This window comes from Alligator mississippiensis, chromosome 16 (genome assembly GCF_030867095.1).
Source record: "Alligator mississippiensis isolate rAllMis1 chromosome 16, rAllMis1, whole genome shotgun sequence".
Lineage (NCBI taxonomy): Eukaryota > Metazoa > Chordata > Crocodylia > Alligatoridae > Alligator > Alligator mississippiensis.
Window position 1 is genome coordinate 6,673,334 of NC_081839.1, and position 17,146 is coordinate 6,690,479.

Genomic DNA, 17,146 nt, shown 5'->3' on the forward strand with positions numbered 1-17,146 from the left:
AAAAAACTTGTAGGACTATGAGGACAGGAGCAATACAATATTTTTACACTCTGATATGCAGACCACTATAAGAGAAAGAAGAGAATGGATGGAAGGGTGAGCAAATGGCGTGGGTGTGCATGTAGCCAGATGAAGAGAGTTATTGCATATTTAAATATCCAGCCCTAAAGATTCAAGTAGAGGACTTGGGCAAGTCAGAAACACGTCTGTGGTATGTTAATAGAGCATGTGTCACCATAAAAAACACAATCTAGCACCCCTAGGGTCATTCTGCACAAGTAGGAAGGACTGTCATAATACTTGTTATTTTCCAGTAGCAGGTGTTCTCCAAGATGTATCATATTAGCATGATTAATTGTTAAAGTGCAAACATCTACGAAAATAAATTATAGCTCAGACCTTATTTTACTGGAATTTCTTCTCTTCTGTCCCTCTGGGCAGAACTCTGTTTTACCATTGTGTGTCTAAATGGCACATACCCAGCTGCACACGTGGCATTTTTGGCATTTCTGCATTTTGCATTTCTGATACCCCCACAAGTGTTGACAGGTAAGTGTAGGCACATATATGAAGTGATTGTAGTAGGCTACACACCAGCCAGGGAGATGCACAGCTACACATGTGTGCATTGGAGCAGGAAGAAAACTATGCGCAAATACTTGCATATTCACATTGCAGGGGTAATAGAATTGCAAACTGTGCTTAAATTCCCAAAACACCACTTAACCCAGCTGGCTAAGCACTATTTAGGCACCCAAAGAAAAAGAAATATGCCACCCTCCCTCTCTGCCTCCAGAATCCTGTTTTTTCTCTCTCCCTCCCTCCAGAAATCAGATTCTCTCATCCAAGACGGTGAATTTATAGATCGTCTGATCCTAGCTTTTCTTTAAAGACTTGCACCCACCAGCCTATTTGTAGAAGTGGGAAACATTCCTTCCATGCCCACCTCCAAATCAATTCAGAGAGATTAAAGGGTCGTCTGATTTGGATTCAGAGATTCAGCCACCAAATAGGGCCAAATCTCCACCTAATTGAATCGGGGACTAAAGCTTTGCACAGCCCTACTGCTTACCTGGATGAGCAAGCGGGAGAAGATAAACTCCTTAAGTTTTCAGCAAATACTTCCAAAAACAGAGAAAAAGAAATTCCAGAAGGGTAGAGAGTGTTGACAGATGGTACATAATAAAACATCCAGGAAAACAAAAGCTAGAACATCTTGACAGAATGATTTACAATCTACACACCTACCAAAATATAGGCATACATGCCGTTCCATCCAGATATAATTGTCAGGAAGGTTGCTCTGCTTTCTCCATTACCCTCATTGAAAACACTTGCTCAGAAGTCAATAAGCAGTGGGGTGTGCGAAGTAGGCCCTATTTGATTCGGATTCGGCCCGAATCAGGGACAGTGATTCAATTAATTGATTTGGATCGCTTTCCCTGATTCAATTCGGCCAAATCCAAATGAAGATTCGATGCTGATTTGGAGAATCAGCAATTCAGACATAGACATAGATGTAATAGTTTTTTCTACATACCTTGTGGTACCAGCGTGGCTTGTGAACGCTGCAAGGCTGGGGCGCATGGAGTGTCCCACAGAAGCGCGGGGTAGCCCTCCACATGCTCAGTGCCTCCCTGGCTTGGTGATCAGCTACAGGGGGATCCTGGGTGCCCCCCCAGACCCAGGAGGCACCAGTTGCCAAGCCTACGGGGGTGCCGGGAGGGGGGAGTGGGGGGCACACACTCCCCAGCAAACCTGGAAGTGGACTGGACATGCTTCTGGTCCACTTCCAGGTCTGCTGCTGAGATCGCTGGGGAGCCCCCCGCACTCCTGTGGGACACTCCACATGCCCCAGCATCACAGCGATCATGAGCTGCCTGCTACCTAAAAGTATGTAGAAAAAACATTTAAAGTTGTCTCTATGTCCAAATCGCCAAATCTTTCCGAATCTCTCCAAATCGATTCGGAGGGTTCCGATTCGATTCGGAAAGATTAAAGGGTCCTCTGATTTGATTCGGATTTGGAGATTCGGCCACCAAATCAGGCTGAATCTCCGCCGAATCAAATCAAGGACTGAAGCTTTGCACAGCCCTAATAAGTGGCATAGGCATTTGATGGGACTACACTCATTGGGCAAGATCCTAACCCCCGCTGCAGGCACTTGTTGCTCTCTGTGTCATTCCCTGCTCTGCTTTCTGTTTCCTAACCTGTCTGCTGCTCTGCTGCCTGCTCTGCTGTGTGCCACATACACAGGCTTCTTCTGTCACTTGTGGCATTCTCGTATTGCAGTGTGGCCACCGCTGCTGTGGCCCATCTAATGTAGCCTGCCCATATCCACCCTCAGAATCAAGAGAAGTCAACCGAATCTGAAGGGTGTCTCAGCTAGCACTTCTTGAATTGATGGAAAGTACCAGGGAAAGCAAGTCTCATTGTTGGGGGAGAAAGTTCAGGCAGAGAAAAGGAAATCCAAACCTTGGAGGTGTTTTGGAGACCTAAGAACCATACCTGTCCTACGTGTGGAAATGCCACTCTAGAACTCTTTGGGGAGACAAATATTCACATAATTTCCTTGAGTATCTGAGGACAAATTCTTCCTTGGTGTATGTCAAAAATGGAAAAGAACATCCAAAATATCCTGGAGTTTTGAAATGTTGTATGGTTCAACAAGATTTTTATTTTTGTGCGGGCTTTTTTACTTTTTTCTCTGTTTTTATGGGGAGTTTTCATAGTTTCATGGTTTAATAGTTTCATAGATTCATAAATGCTAGGGTCAGAAGGGATCTCAACAGATCATCGAGTCCGACCCTCTGCCTAGGCAGAAAAGAGTACTGGGTCCAACGACCCCAGCCAGATGCCTATCCAGTTGTTAGGGGCTGGAAGGGACCTTATAGATCATCAGGTCCAGCCCCCCTGCACTTGAGCAGGAAAAACTGCTGGGACCAGATGAGTTTTTTAAATATTCAAATTTTCAGCATTTCAATTTTTTTTTCTGATCATCTTTCCTTCTTTGATACTGATTGCAATAAAACAAATAACATTTAGGATTTTTTTCACTCCACATTTTGAAGGTTTTTTTCCTTCCCATCACTTTAATTTTTCCAAAGTTGATAATATTTTTAAAAGTTATAGAGTGGAGAATGGGGGGGGGGGGTCTGCTAGTTTTCAGTGGGGGGCAGAGGCTGGTCTTTAGTGGAAATGGTTCACTTTAAATAAATTGGAAAATCATTCATAGTGTGTTCACGCTTCTTGACTGCTGAGCGGCTTGGTCATGGGTATAAATCATGGATATAAAGGCTTCCTTTGATTTACTATGATTTATTTGGTGGAGTTGAGTTGGTTGCTTATGTCTAAATACTCCCTTCTACTGGTTTTAATGAGGAATTGCACTTTGTTACACAAATGAGTTAACTGGTTTAGTTGGCATAATTAAGATTATGCATTTTAATTATCTGATTAAGAAGGGACTGACTGGTAATACAGTCTCCCAGTTGTTTCAGTGGCATTTCACGCAGGAATAAGGTATACTCACCTGACACCATGACAGAAACAGTCCCTGAGACTGCAGGATTTCATTATTACTATTGAATATACTTTGTGTAATTAGTGTATTGAAAAGCATTTGAAAGTCATTCACTCATAAACTGCTATATGTGCTTCCATGGGTGATTGGTGCCACCTTAGTCAGGGGGGGTATGTACCCCCCCCCCAGCGACCAGTCTGTGACTGGGTTGTGGGGGGATCCCCCTACGGCCAATCTTGTTGACTGGGGGGTGTGCTATGCACTGTCGCACCTAAAATTTAGCCACATGACCCTTAAGCAAATTTGAAAAGCAGAGTCTCCATAACTTGAATAGAGACACAGGTGCATTTTGGTAGGGATTCCCAGCATTATCATTAGTTTATTTGTGGCTGTATTTTATTCTGTGCACAAGCTTGTGAGGTATTTCACCTTTACTAATTATATTACGCACCTTTTAACGATTCCCTCCTCCTAGCTCCAAAAGAAATGTGATATAGGGTTTTAACCTCCAGAAAAAGCCAAGTTCCTATATATTAATTGCAGTATGTGAACAAGGAAGGTACCTGATTGTCCTCAGAAGGTAACCATGATATACGCCTGGTGGGCTCTGTTTTAAAATGATACTTTTAATTTGTTCTTTTCTAACTGAGAAAAATACAGTACCATATTTTCTTGATTGCAAGACAAGGTGTTTGTCCCTCAGCTCCATGGTAAGCCAAGAAGTGGTAAGGGGATCAGTGCAGAGCTAGGGACCAGCAAGGGCCCCAGCCCATTTCCACCCAGCAGTACAACATGCAGTGATGGGGGGAGCAAGCCACATAGTGATGGGGGGCAGGTACTGTGGGGAGCGGGGGCAAGTCATATAGGTGGCAGGCAGCAGGTAGGGCATGTGCCCAGGGGGCAGGCACAGAGGGGAAAGTGGCGGTCCAAGGTGTGGGGAGGCCTGGCCCGGGGGTGTGGAGTGATGGAGGGCAAGGTGCATGTGGGGCAAGATGCCAGTCAGGTTCCCTGCCCTCCTGCCATTTACCTCCCCACCACCTACCCTCTTGCCCCTGCTTTCCAGCAGCAGCAGGGGTACAAATTTAAGATGACCTGCCAAAAATGAGGTTGTAAACACAGAAAATGTATAACAAATTTATAACTTCCTACGTATAGAATATAATTGGGGGAGCAGGGGGGGTCACCTTAATTTCAGTCATCTTAGATTCGGGTAAATATTGTACTTTACTTGTTCATTTAACAGAAGATGGAAAAAAGCTCCAGAGAAATTAGCCAAACATATCTTTTCATGGGATTTCTACATAGATCTAAGAAAATAGCCTCCTAGAAATGACCAGCTTGAAATGACTTTAGAAATTCACCCTATGCACCCCCATAGACTCCAAGCACAAAGAGCACCGTGAGGCACACGGCAGCACCATGGAGATGGAGCAAAGTAAGTTGTATAAACACGGATCTGCTGATGGCAAGGAACCAGTGATATTGTGGGAAACGCTGTTCAAGACGGTAAGGATGCAGATTGCCCAGACAGGCGTTCTCACCTTGTGTCTAGGCTAACAGGCCAGTCAAGTGGCTTATGCACTCAAGTGCCCCATTACTAAATGCCAAAATGACTTGGACAAATGCTGTTGGCTGGTGCATTAGCTAAGTGTACTTACCGGTGGTGAGCTACATCCTAACCACAGTGCTAAAAAGAATAGCTAGCTATAGGACTTTGCAAGCCCCTAACCATTTAAGCAAACCAAGCTGAATCATACATAACACAACATTATATACTTACATTATATAGTACAATATAACCTATGAGGTCACTCAAGTGGATAAGCTTTAACTGAATCTAAGCCCCGCTTCCCTTCTAAGCTCTTTCACAACCCAGGTCGTTCTGGGCATTTCTGAGTCACAGCGGAGCATTGAGTTCAGTACAAAGCACAGCAGCCATGGTAACTTTTGTTTAAAGGAATGGGTGGTGGTGGGGATACCTGCCTTTTACATAATAGGCTAGTGGTTAGAGCACTCCCCGGGGATGCGGTAAAGTTGCGTTGGAAGGGAGGGCCTCCTCCTAGCTCTGGATCATTTGTTCATTGGGGATACATTCATGGGATATGTGCCCGAAGGGCACCTATACACATGCACCGAGGCTGTTCCAACACACTGTAATTACTTAATTACTTAATAAATCGAGTCTGTTCATGAACATATATTGGCCTATCTTCCAGAGGAAAGATGGCAGATGCTCTTTCCCAGAAGATGCTACGTTCTGGGATGCTAGGGGGTGGAGATTAATCGAGTCTGCTGGAACGTGGCAATTACTGTGCTCCAGCAGACTCCAGCATATATCAGCTTTAATTAGAGTGCCCGGAGTGTCACATGTATCAGCGTCCCCACACTGGAAAAAGGCAGCAGCGGTGCTTTAACTAAAGCTCGTCAAATGAGCCTTAGTTAAAGTGCCCCCATCACCATTTTTATGCTCTAATTAAAATGGTGCTCTAATCAACATGTCTTCCCCCCACCCTTTCTACCCACCTCCTGAAGCACACCCTAAAATGCAATTATGGATTTGGACCTTAAGTCCTAAAGATTCAGTAATCAGTATTTGGATCTTGGAAAATCTCAATAGATCCAAAACGTCCAACTTTTTTTCCTTTTACAAGTTCCTCGGAGGCAATACCGTGAGCCACTCTACAGGGCCGTGCACAGTGACAAAAACAGTGTTAGAAAGCAGGGGAGATTTGCACCTTATCTAGACTAAATTAGAGATGTATAAGGATAGCATAAGCTAGCATCAGTAGACTATTCTGAAAACAGGTGGCAACACACAATAGGAGAGGGACAGCCAGCTTCACACCGATTCCCCCATCACTCTGTACAAGTGGAGAGATGCAGTGCACTCCTCCAAAATACTGAACTGGCCCAAACACCAAGCACGAGGCATGTCATTTACTGGTTATTCAGACCTGTAAAATGTAAGGCAATCTCAGGAAATTAGAAGGCTATCATTTAAAAAAACCCTGCTACAACAATGATGACTGAAGCAGAAGGAGGATTCTCAATGTCTTCTGTGGTTTCAGCTCATATTCCAGTGCTGGACACATACACACAAGAACTGCAAACCTTTTTAATAGTACTGGTACCTGGTAAGCTAGGCTCTTGGGGTGCTAGGGATGATCCGTCATCTCCAGTGCTGATCTCAGTGACACCGAAGCCCCGAGGGATGTGCGTGCGGGAGGTGCTTGTGACAAAGATGCTTGCGGTGGTCTCCAGTGCTGCAGGGCTGCCTGCCTTTGTGGCAGCATGCTCCAGGGCAGCACTTTGTGATGCCGAGTCTGTTGCCTCTGGTTCTTCGGTGCTCCTTCCCGTTCTGCTATTGTCAGTAGACACGGAGGGCATTTGTGTGGTTCTGGTGACCTGGCGTGTAGTCGCCCTTGAAAGGCTGGATGCTGCTTCAGGGTAGGGGGTGGAGGCAAAGCCGGCTGTGGTTTGAGCAGATGGAGAGCTTCTGAGCTCCTCTGTGGTTGACACGGATGCTGTGGGAACGATGACTGCTGGGGTTTTGCTGGGAGTGTCATGTCCCTCAATGGTTGTACTGGGCCCAGGAGTATTGGCCTGGGCTGCAGCTGTGGTAGGTATGTCTCCCGTTAACAAGCTGGGTGACGCAGGGCTAGTCTCAGCCCCTTGAGTGCTTTGGGGGGGTGCTGTCCTTGATGTGGCAACAACTGACGTGCTCCAAACCAGAGTCGCGGAGAGAGAGGCCACTGTACTTTGAACAGTGGCCCCTTTCCCCATCCCTGAAGAGATGCCTGTTGCACCGAAAGAAAGATTTGTCATTGTCTTGGCTGGCTGGGTGGACCCGAACGGAGAGTTTGGCTCGACTGGAGAAGAGCGGGTTGCTGTTCCACGGGTGCCTGTGGCGTGGGGGGTTTGCTCTGCGGTAGAGGCAGTAGGACTCCACTCCTGGGCCAGGCTCTGGCCTCCTGGGGGTATGCTGCCAAGTGGAGTAGTGGCCAGAGGGACAAGTGGCGGGGTGTAAATCGATGTCCTTGTGGTCATTTCTTTGGAGCTGCCTGAAGTCCTGGCAGGAGAGCGAGTGCCAGTGTCTCCTGAAGCGGGGCCGCCCAAGTTGCTCGCAGTTTCCGGGACGGCAGACACGGGAGTGCTCTCCATCATGCTCATTATGGCCGTGTGGACTGGTGGACTGCTGCCACCCATTAACGTCCTCGCAGCAGAGGAAGTAAGGAAAGGGGCATAAGTGGTACCAGCAGATTGAGTGACCGGCTCCTTTGCAGACTGTAATGACACGGTAGCATGGGAAGCAGTTGTGCTTGCCTCTGCTTGTTGAGTGCCGGCTTCTTTCCTGGCCGTCCCATCAACTGACCCGGTGTGTGCAAGAGTGGAGATGCTTTCTGCAGTTGTGACAGGCTCCGTTGTGTTTGCCGTAGGGGCCGGGCTACGCAAGACCAGGACAGATAGGATCGAGTCACCTGCTGTGACCGCCATCGTGGTGACACCCTGCAGGGCAGCTGCTGTCTTGGAAGGTGCGCTACCCATTTCCGTGGCCCTCTCCGTGGAGTTGCTTGCGACAAAAAGGCTTGTAGTAGTCACCGCTGCTGTAGAGCTGCCCATCTTTGCAGTGCTCTGCCCCAGGGGAGTATTTTGTGCTGCTGAGCCTGGCTCCCCAGCTCTTCCCGTGCTGCCTGATGTGCTGGCAGTGCCAGTTGACACTGAGGGCATTTGAGTAGCTGTTGTAGGTTGTTTGGGCGTTATTTCTCCATTTATCCCTGGAAAAAAAGAATAATTAGTGTATGACTAATAGTGTTGTCTAATGTTTTGTGCAATAATTTTTCTGTTAACATCCTTGTTTTTGGAGGTGCAAAGGGAAGGATGGCTAATAATTTGGAAGAATAATGTAAAAGGGGGAAGGGTTGTTATTACCTGTGGGATGAGCGAGATTAGCAGAGATAGTATAATGAGTCAAAGCATTGTCTATCTTTAGGCTGTGGTTTTTAGTGTCCAGTAAGGCTATGAATTTTTGTTCCATTTGCAGGTGTTGTGTCGATTCCCTTTGAATAAGAGAACGGGGGGGTCCGAGAGGGAATGGTGGTTCTGCGAAAATTGTTACCCTACTGGTGACTGCATGCATCTCTCTCCTTTACATGTTTCCTGTGATGGTTCATTTTTGAGCTTGGATGTCTAGTTTCATACACTCGATCCAATTATAGATATCACAAAAAAATATTCCCTGGACCACAATGACGCCAACAACACTCCAGCCCCACAATGTGAATGATGCCAATCATCCATCCTTTGCCCAATAAATAATAGTAACATGTCACAGTTACTTGACATACATCTGCTGATGAATTAGCAGCAGGTCACAAGCGTACGCCTATTCCAAAGCTAAGTGAAAATTGAGATGATCATTTATGAAAATGCATATTAAACAACTCAAATGTGCCCTCACGGTTTGGTACAGTGCATTTAATGTTAGATTGGATAGGGAGCCTAGATACAAAGCAAGCAGACGATGTGCAAGCTTCCCATTCACAATGCACCCGAGTTCAGATGGTCAGCACTTTTCACTGTTTCTTTTCTGAATCTTACACACTGCTTCTGCCAATGCATCTCAGCTGGGTCCAGGAGGAACCCTTATTATTACAGCATTGGGCTTTCGAGCCAGCGCTGCCCATGCTCTGCAAACCTGACCAGCTAATCCAATCAAGTTTGTCATGTAGCTCTGGCAGAAATCACAATCCCAGCCCTGATCCTTTCACACAGCTCTGCCAATCCCTCCATGCTGTGATCGTATCAGCCATCCATCCCCTTCACTTCGCTTCTGGGATCCTGAGCTGAAACGGTCCATTGTGCCTCATTGTGTGCGTGGTGCTTCTCCGGTAGGATTTTGGAGGTAGAGAATCTTGTAGAAAATGCTATACGCCAAATTGCCCATCTAATCTTTCAGTAGAAAATACCACGTAAGGTATTTTTGCATAACTGTAATAATCCACGTGAATGCAAACAGGGAGGCTAAAGCACCTCTTTCTGAGCATAAGGCCTCAGGAATATACAGTATGCATCCCACAGCAATAGGTATTAGCAAGATAACAGACTGTTTCTATGTGGATACTAGTATGAACATCTGTACTAACAAAATGTTACAACAGACATGGTATATTAACATCTTGTAGGATGCAAACAAAGCTCTGATTTAGGACAGAACAGAACATTTGTCATTTTAATTATTTAGGATTGAGGGTGAACAACGCTTTCATGCTTTGATCTGTGACTCCTGAATTATGTGAATAATATCCCTCTTGATTGAGAAATTGCAAAGTGCTGCCCACAGCCCACCCAAACTTTAATCCTTCTGACTTTTTCTCCCTCCTTCTTTGTCCGTAGTATAATAAATGATCATTACAAAAATGCCTCAATTAGTTTGCACCTTAATCTAATATCTTTGCATTATATATGCATTTGCATTTGGGAACGCCTGAACAATCATAATATGTTTTCCCATTAGTGATTTGTATATGCAGCCTCCTTAAAAGAGTCCTCCAAGTGTTACTATACAGACTTTGTCCTTTCAACAGTCTAAAAATGAAATAATAGCTAATGGGAGTTTCCTACCTGATGCATGGATGTGGAAATAAAATGCCAAGATTATAAATATATTCCGTAAAAAATACTGCACCGAGTGAAGTTTCCAATTCATTTTTCTTGACGGAAACTATTCTAACGAGGTCCTGCTGCAGTCTCCTTGTAACTCTGCTACTTCTACAAGCAAGTCCCAAAGGTTGTGGAGCGAAGGCAGGTAATACCAGCACGTTGCTCTGTTAGCTGAGAGGCTGACACACCTTAATGTGCTGCCTAGCGTAAGAAAATTGCCTTTACCTGGGAAGGAAGCCCGTGGCCAACAGATTTGATTTCAGGTTACAAAAGATACTGTGATACACACCTATTTGAAACTTCCAGCAAGGACCAAATCATACACATTTCATCGTGCTAAATATTTGTACGTGAAAATACAATTTGAGACACCGTTGATAAAAGACCTGTACAAGCACAAACTGTGTGTTTATTATGACTGAAAAACACCTATTGGCACAGGTGACCTTTATGCACCCTCAAATGCAATGCTAACAAAGTGATTCGGAAATGGAAGGGACGTGGGGACTGTGTTGATCCCATATACATTTTTGCATATTGAGAAGCAGGAGGCATGTTGGGGGAAGAACAGAAGAATAGTCCCTAAATCCCATATTGCAATGCATAGATCTAGTAGCTATGACCTTTCACAGGATGTAGCGGGGAGATGCATTTGCAGAAGCAGTTGCAGAGAGGTTGGTTCACAAGCTGTCTTCCAATAAGGCTGCATGCCATACTGCCAATGCCCATGCTGCTTCCCCAAAAAATTGTTACACTGGTTTTGTGCATATTTGGCATCCTTGCCCCATACTCTTGAAGCAGGGTGTAATTTAGGGATGTCTCAAAAGTTGCTCAAACTGGAACTGGACCAGCCTTGTAGCCTTTGAATAGGGGAGATGCAAGCACGTCTGGCCCTATACTGGCAGCATAGGGATAACACTGGACAAATATTCTACAGAAAGTATAACATTTCTACAGATGTCTCTGCAGTCAGCAGAGGGGACAGCATACAATAATCCACTAGCGTGTTTCAGCTGGAATTGAGGTAGCCGCACAAACTTGCACCTCCAGTCCAATCACTTTCCTTGAATTACTACTGGCTGCCAATCTGGGAAAAGTTGGCAGCTTTGTAGAATAGGTTGGAAACGCATAGAAATGTCCACTACAGACTAGAATAACAACTCCTGTAATAAGTCAGTCCCCTTGATCAAGAACCTTAAATAGCCATGAATTGAAATAAAAGCTACATCCCTAAGTAGAGCTGCTGTTTCAGTAGCTGTTGTGGTTTTTTTACATACAACTTTCAGTAAAGGTGGTAATCCAGAAAAGATGGCGCATTTATTTTTATGAATGAAAAACATTTCAGATTTTATTTTCTGTTGAGCCTGCATCACCCTAATTCGCTGAAGTAAAGTAACCTGATAAGGCAGAGCAGGCCCGTGGTCCTTGCAGACCATGCAGGAGGCACGCCAGGACTTTCTTTTACCCCGGCACTATCACCTGCTCCATTGGCAGCCTTTAGGACCATTGGCAGCCAGCATCTGTACATCGTGTTATTCTGCAAGCGGGTTCAATACACTGATGGTTTGTAGCTCCTTTCTCTTCTTCCCTCTGCATTCCTCCGTGGCAGCTCAGACCACAGGACAAAACATGCACGTCAGTCGGGCAGATATCAAGACTGCCCATTTCCTTTTGTTGCCTTTTATGTTTCAACCTAGCCTTAAAATGAGCTCTAGATGCTGTCTATATATAGACAGGGTATAAAGGGCTAAATGAAACAGGGTTTCCTGTTTCTCTTTCCAGCTAAGCCCATCCCACATCTCATTGAACAAACAGGTATTAGAATACATATGAAGGAATAAAGAATAATACAACATTAATTGAAACCGCAGAGATTTTTTTCAAGCCACAGAAGTGGCTAATATGTAAGATACTCGTTTGTCAGGTGTCCTTGCAGGTATACCACCACATTAATTTGCATCACTCAGCCAAAAAGTTACGGCCTTGATTCACAAAGGCGCCTAGTTGCAGCGACGCTGTACTTTGTCACACCGATCCTTTAGCTTCCCTATCCAGATACCACAAAAATCATGTGAGGAGTGGTCTAATAGAAGCAACTGTATTATGTTGTATCTTTGGTGGGTCTCCTGATGGTACATTAATATCATAGCATCCTAATATCACTTAATATCATAGTCATGATAATATCATCACTATAATTGCATTGATGCCATATCAGGCTTATTATACATTCAGTGACCAGAACATATGTTTGAAAAACTTCAAGAAGGAAAAAAGATGAAATGAATGATGAAATTTAAAAATATATATGCTTTGTAGACCTTTTTTGGTGTAATTTTTGCAAGAACAGCCCCATATCTAGGCTTTCCATACCCTGCAGTATATACCCAGTTTTCTTTTTGAGTCTTGTCCTCTCAAAGGTGGGCCTTTTGGCGTTCCCTAGGACTGTTAGTCTTATGAGTGTCTGAGACATTCGCTTTCCAGTTTACTGGTTTTATTTATTCTCCATCCTCTTACATACCCTCCCTTACATACCTCTACATAATCACACAGGTCACCAGCCTAACAGAGAGATAACAGACAGCTCTTCCTCCTCTCGTCAGCCTAGAAATCAAAGGGAAGACCAAGAACGTGAGCCTTGAGTCTCCCTGTTGGATAAATCACATTACGATTACTGCCCTGATCCTTTACTCCTCCAGCCAAAAGAAGCTATGCTCCTGGTTTTGGTGCCTGTAAGTTCAAGAAATGTATTCAGAAGAATATAATGCTATAAGGTGCCTTTGAAGTTTGAAACACGCACAAATTGTCTTACTCAAAAAAAAAAAAATCAAAGGAAGATGCATTTACAGGTGTACAATCTCTGTTTTGCGTAGGAGAGATTTTTTACTATTTTATTCCTAGAATTTAAGAGACAGGCCACTTTTAGAAAAAAACATTGTTTTAAAAAGTGTTATATTTAACGGAGTACCATATATCATATTTATCATAACTGATATCGAGTAAACTATATACAATGCGCTTACCAGTCTCAGTGCTAGTTATTTTTAACAGTGTGAGTGGCTTAATCCTTAGGGGAGGAGGAAGGACTTCTTTCTTTCTTTTTAAAGCAACAGCCATACTAGAAACTCCTGTTGTACTATATGATGGACTCGTTCCTCTAACAATGTATTTTTGTTGTGCCGCAGTTGTCAGATCTTCTGAATTTGGAGAGACTATCATACCGATTCACTCCTCACCTTGATCTAAACTTCCCCCCAAGAAAGAGCAAGTGCTGATTGTAGCGGTTCCAATTTTTGGCATTGTCCCTGGTAGGCAGGAAGGAGGACTATATAAAAGCTGAAGGATGCATATATTCTAAAAGCTTTGGTAGCATATTTTTCTGAAATGCTTATATTTCTTTCCTACTGGTGATCCCACTGGCAACAAGAGCAGTGGAAATGGTTTTATCAGACATTCCCTTGCCTTTGGGTACAGTTGGGTTGACACGGTCGTTTTCCTTGACAATGGAGCTGGATAAGACCTTGTTGAAAGGCTTGTTTCATCATTTGATGGAGAATAAATATCACACATGAACCTAAGTCTCCTTTGGAGGTGATATCTGATCTGTTTTGAATCGCTGTCTCTGCTTCCATAGTTGATATTTTCCAGTTGCTGCTGGCTTCTGAAATGCCTGGATTAGGAGTCAAATGAGTCTACAGCAGGGGTGAGCAAAATGCGGCCCGGGGGCCGGATGCAGCCTGCCAAGCCATTCTATCCAGCCCACGGGGTCCCTAAAAAATTTAGAAAATTAATATGAATCTGCCCCTGGCTGCCTGTCATGCAGCTGTTGATGGCTTGCCAAAACTCAGTAAGTGGCCCTCCGCCCAAAATAATTGCCCGCCCCTGGTCTACAGTGATTTTCATTTCTTCTGTGGTGTCCCTTTGACTCGGGAAAGGAAAGTTACTCTCTGAACTGTCTGTAATTACAATCCTGACCATTTTCTCTTTGTTGGTTTTGCACTTTTTAGACACAGAAAAGTCCAGAATCTTCTCATTTTTGGTAACTAGGAATAAAGTTGGTGGGGGACAACCATTTTCTTTTTTTAGCTGGTGGAGTGATTAGTGAGGATTGAGCTGCTGAACTTCATATCTTTGCTTTGTATCTCAGATATACCAGAGATTGTCCCTACTTCCCCTTTCAAAACTTCACTGGTAATGGGTATTTTCATTCTAGCAGTTTGAATATTTGCCTTTACCACTGTACTTGGATAAGGTCAATTAGTGATTTCCACGTATTTGCTGCCTTTACACTTGTTGTCAAGGAAATAGTAGAAAAGGTCTCCTAGATAATAACAGCATCACTTATAGAAGGTATCTGTGTAACAACATCAACAGAAGAGGAATGTTCTGAGACAAGGTGGAAGTTGTCTCTCTCTCCTGGACTGGCACGTTAAAGAAGATACCAATTAAGTTCACTGCAAAGTACCCGGAGATGTTCTTGACTCTTGAGAATGACTTACTGCAGTATTTAGTTGTTCTCTTGTAATGCTTGCCCCATTCGCAGTAGAGGTCGTTTCTTCCATGAGGGTAGGTAGTATATCTTTCTTCATCCATAGTGTTGCCAGCATGCTACTGCTGCTGTAGGATGGAGAGTGACTTGTAGGGGTGTGCAAGGATTCGGATTTGGCCCGAATCAGGGACAGTGATTTGATCCGTTGATTCGGATCACTGTCCCTGATTCGATTCGGCCAAATCTGAATCTGAAGATTCGATGCTGATTCAGAGAATTAGCGATTCGGACATAGACACAGCTTTAAACATTTTTTCTACTTACCTCAAGGTACGAGGCATGGCTCGTGAACGCTGCATTGCTGGGGTAGATGGGGCATCTCACAGGAGCATGGAGGCGGGGAGCTGTGCACATGGCAGCAAACCTGGAAGTGGACCAGAAATACTTCCAGTCCATGTCTGGATCTGCCGGGGAGCATGCTGGGGGGGCCCGCACCACCCCTGCTCACCAATTGGCCCGGGTGCCCCCCAGACCCAGGAGGCACCAGTCGCTGAGCCAGGGTGGGGAGCTGTGGGCTCAGAACCTCATCAGTCTTGGTGAGCCCTGAGCTACACAAAACTGTCTCACACCTAAATCCAATCCCAAACTAGGAACAAGTTGAATTTTATTTCCCTTGGTGCATCTAACTGGCAGTCTTCCAGCAGCGCACTGGGCGTTTTGCCACTTAGACTCAGGTAACAATTTGACTTTTCTTTCAGTGTGGATGCGCAAGCATGACTGTCTAGACTGAGCATGCACAGTTGGCTACATGGACAGCTTCATATATGTGCACGTGCCAGAAAAAGAGCAGAAGGGTCGTCCCTTTTTTCTACTCCCAATTGCTGAGTAATTAGGGTATTCTCCCGCGAAGCGGGGTCTAGGCCCTGTTCACCCAAAGTGCATCTTACTTCCCTGGCAGACAAGGTTCCTTGGGTGAATTTGATATCTTTTATTAGATCAACCCAAATAGTTGGAGAATAGTTATTAAGCAAGCTTTCGAGTTCAAAAACCCTTCATCAGGCTAAGGAAGTTTCAGCGGTTGGTGTGTGCTCTTCCTGGATGTGCTCCCTGTGCACTGTTCTAAGCACTGTACTATGGATGGGACAATATTCAGAGCCTTTTCCAATGCTCCTTTTGAAGCTAAGCTGCTGCCCTTTGTGTGTATTAGTCACTGGATAAAATTGGATGGAGAACAGTGCAGTGGGGAAGTTTCTCCCCCACTGGAAGCAGTGGTCCGGGCTAGTACTCAGGCTCTGCTCCCTTCCAGGCCAGGATCCATTTCACTGAGCCATACTCTAGCTTCTTCCTTCTGGACCCACATATTCCCCTCTCTTGGCTGTCCAGAGAGGCAACTTAAAAAGGAGTGTTGGAGAGGTGCTTGTCAAATGCATAGTCTGTGGTGTGGTGGTTAAAGAGTGCCTCCTTCTCCTAAATCTAATATCTGCTATAGTCATGGGTTTCTGGCTACCTTTGTTTTTGTGAGTACGTGTCCAGAATGGGCAAGCGTAGATAGCTGATGACCTGATCAGCCAGCGTGTCGCATACTGCACACGTTCAGTCAATGCACACACATACTTGCATACTCACACTTCAGATGAAGCTGCCTACGCATAAGTGCCAAAAATGTCATTTATGCAGCTAGAAATCTGCCATTCACTCTCACAAAGGGAAACAGATTTTAACCCAAATCTTTTTTTCTGTCTAAGAGCCCTGAGGGTCTTAACCTGATAAATGTTCTCAGAGAAGAGCTAAAACATCAGGCGTGATATAATAGACCATGGCAGCCACCACTTTCTTTTAAAAAAATGACTGTCATCTTCCACCAATCCCCTTTTACAGACTTTTAATCTCATGATTAAGATACACTCAGGATATAGGAGACCAAGGTACAATTCCTCTATCTGCCTGGGACCAGTCAAGATTAAGAGGGATCAGAACTGGAACCTAGAGGTTCGGACGCTTCAGAGAGAGACCCAGATTTTGGGCCCTTCTCCAACGGCTGCTTATGCATTTTGTCCTATAGCCTGATTCCTCAACCAAAAAGGTTTGGATAAGCATCTGGAAATTTTAGAGCTCTTTGAAGTTTGACCATTAGTCACTCGTTGCTGCTGTCACTCGGTGATGTAATTATGAGGTCTTTTTGGTGCCGACTTCCATGAAACTGCAAGATAAACTTCTATTGTTTGCTGCTTCATACATTTGGGAACAGAGAATATTTATGTTTGTAAAGGAAATTGGTAAAACCAAGGACAAAACGTTATTGTTTTTCCAGATGGCTAGGTAAGAGGCAGCCAAAACCAGCCACCTCTATTTGATCTACTATTAAAGAACCCATAATACAAGAGGCCTTGTTTCTTTGGGATAGCATTACAGGTTCCCTCATTACATAGTCAGTCCCGTTTGTATCCATTAAACTAGATTGGAGGCATCTCCAT

The 17,146-nt window shown here is 44.6% G+C and overlaps 2 protein-coding genes across 2 annotated transcripts in view; one reads left to right on the forward strand and one right to left on the reverse strand.

The window, feature by feature from the left end:
* The window catches only part of LOC132246597 (mucin-19-like), a gene marked incomplete at its 3' end in the record, with an annotated part of 34,277 nt that extends 23,969 nt beyond the window's left edge, over nt 1-10,308 (reverse strand). The window contains exons 1-2 of the mRNA XM_059719919.1: nt 10,145-10,308; nt 6,655-8,298 (exon numbers count right to left, since the gene is read on the reverse strand). Coding sequence (XP_059575902.1) covers nt 6,655-8,298; nt 10,145-10,229 — 1,729 coding nt within the window. The remainder of the gene's footprint in view (nt 1-6,654; nt 8,299-10,144) is intronic.
* LOC102569169 (uncharacterized) overlaps nt 1-17,146 on the forward strand; it is a 233,301-nt gene that overhangs the window by 144,214 nt on the left and 71,941 nt on the right. The window lies entirely within an intron of this gene.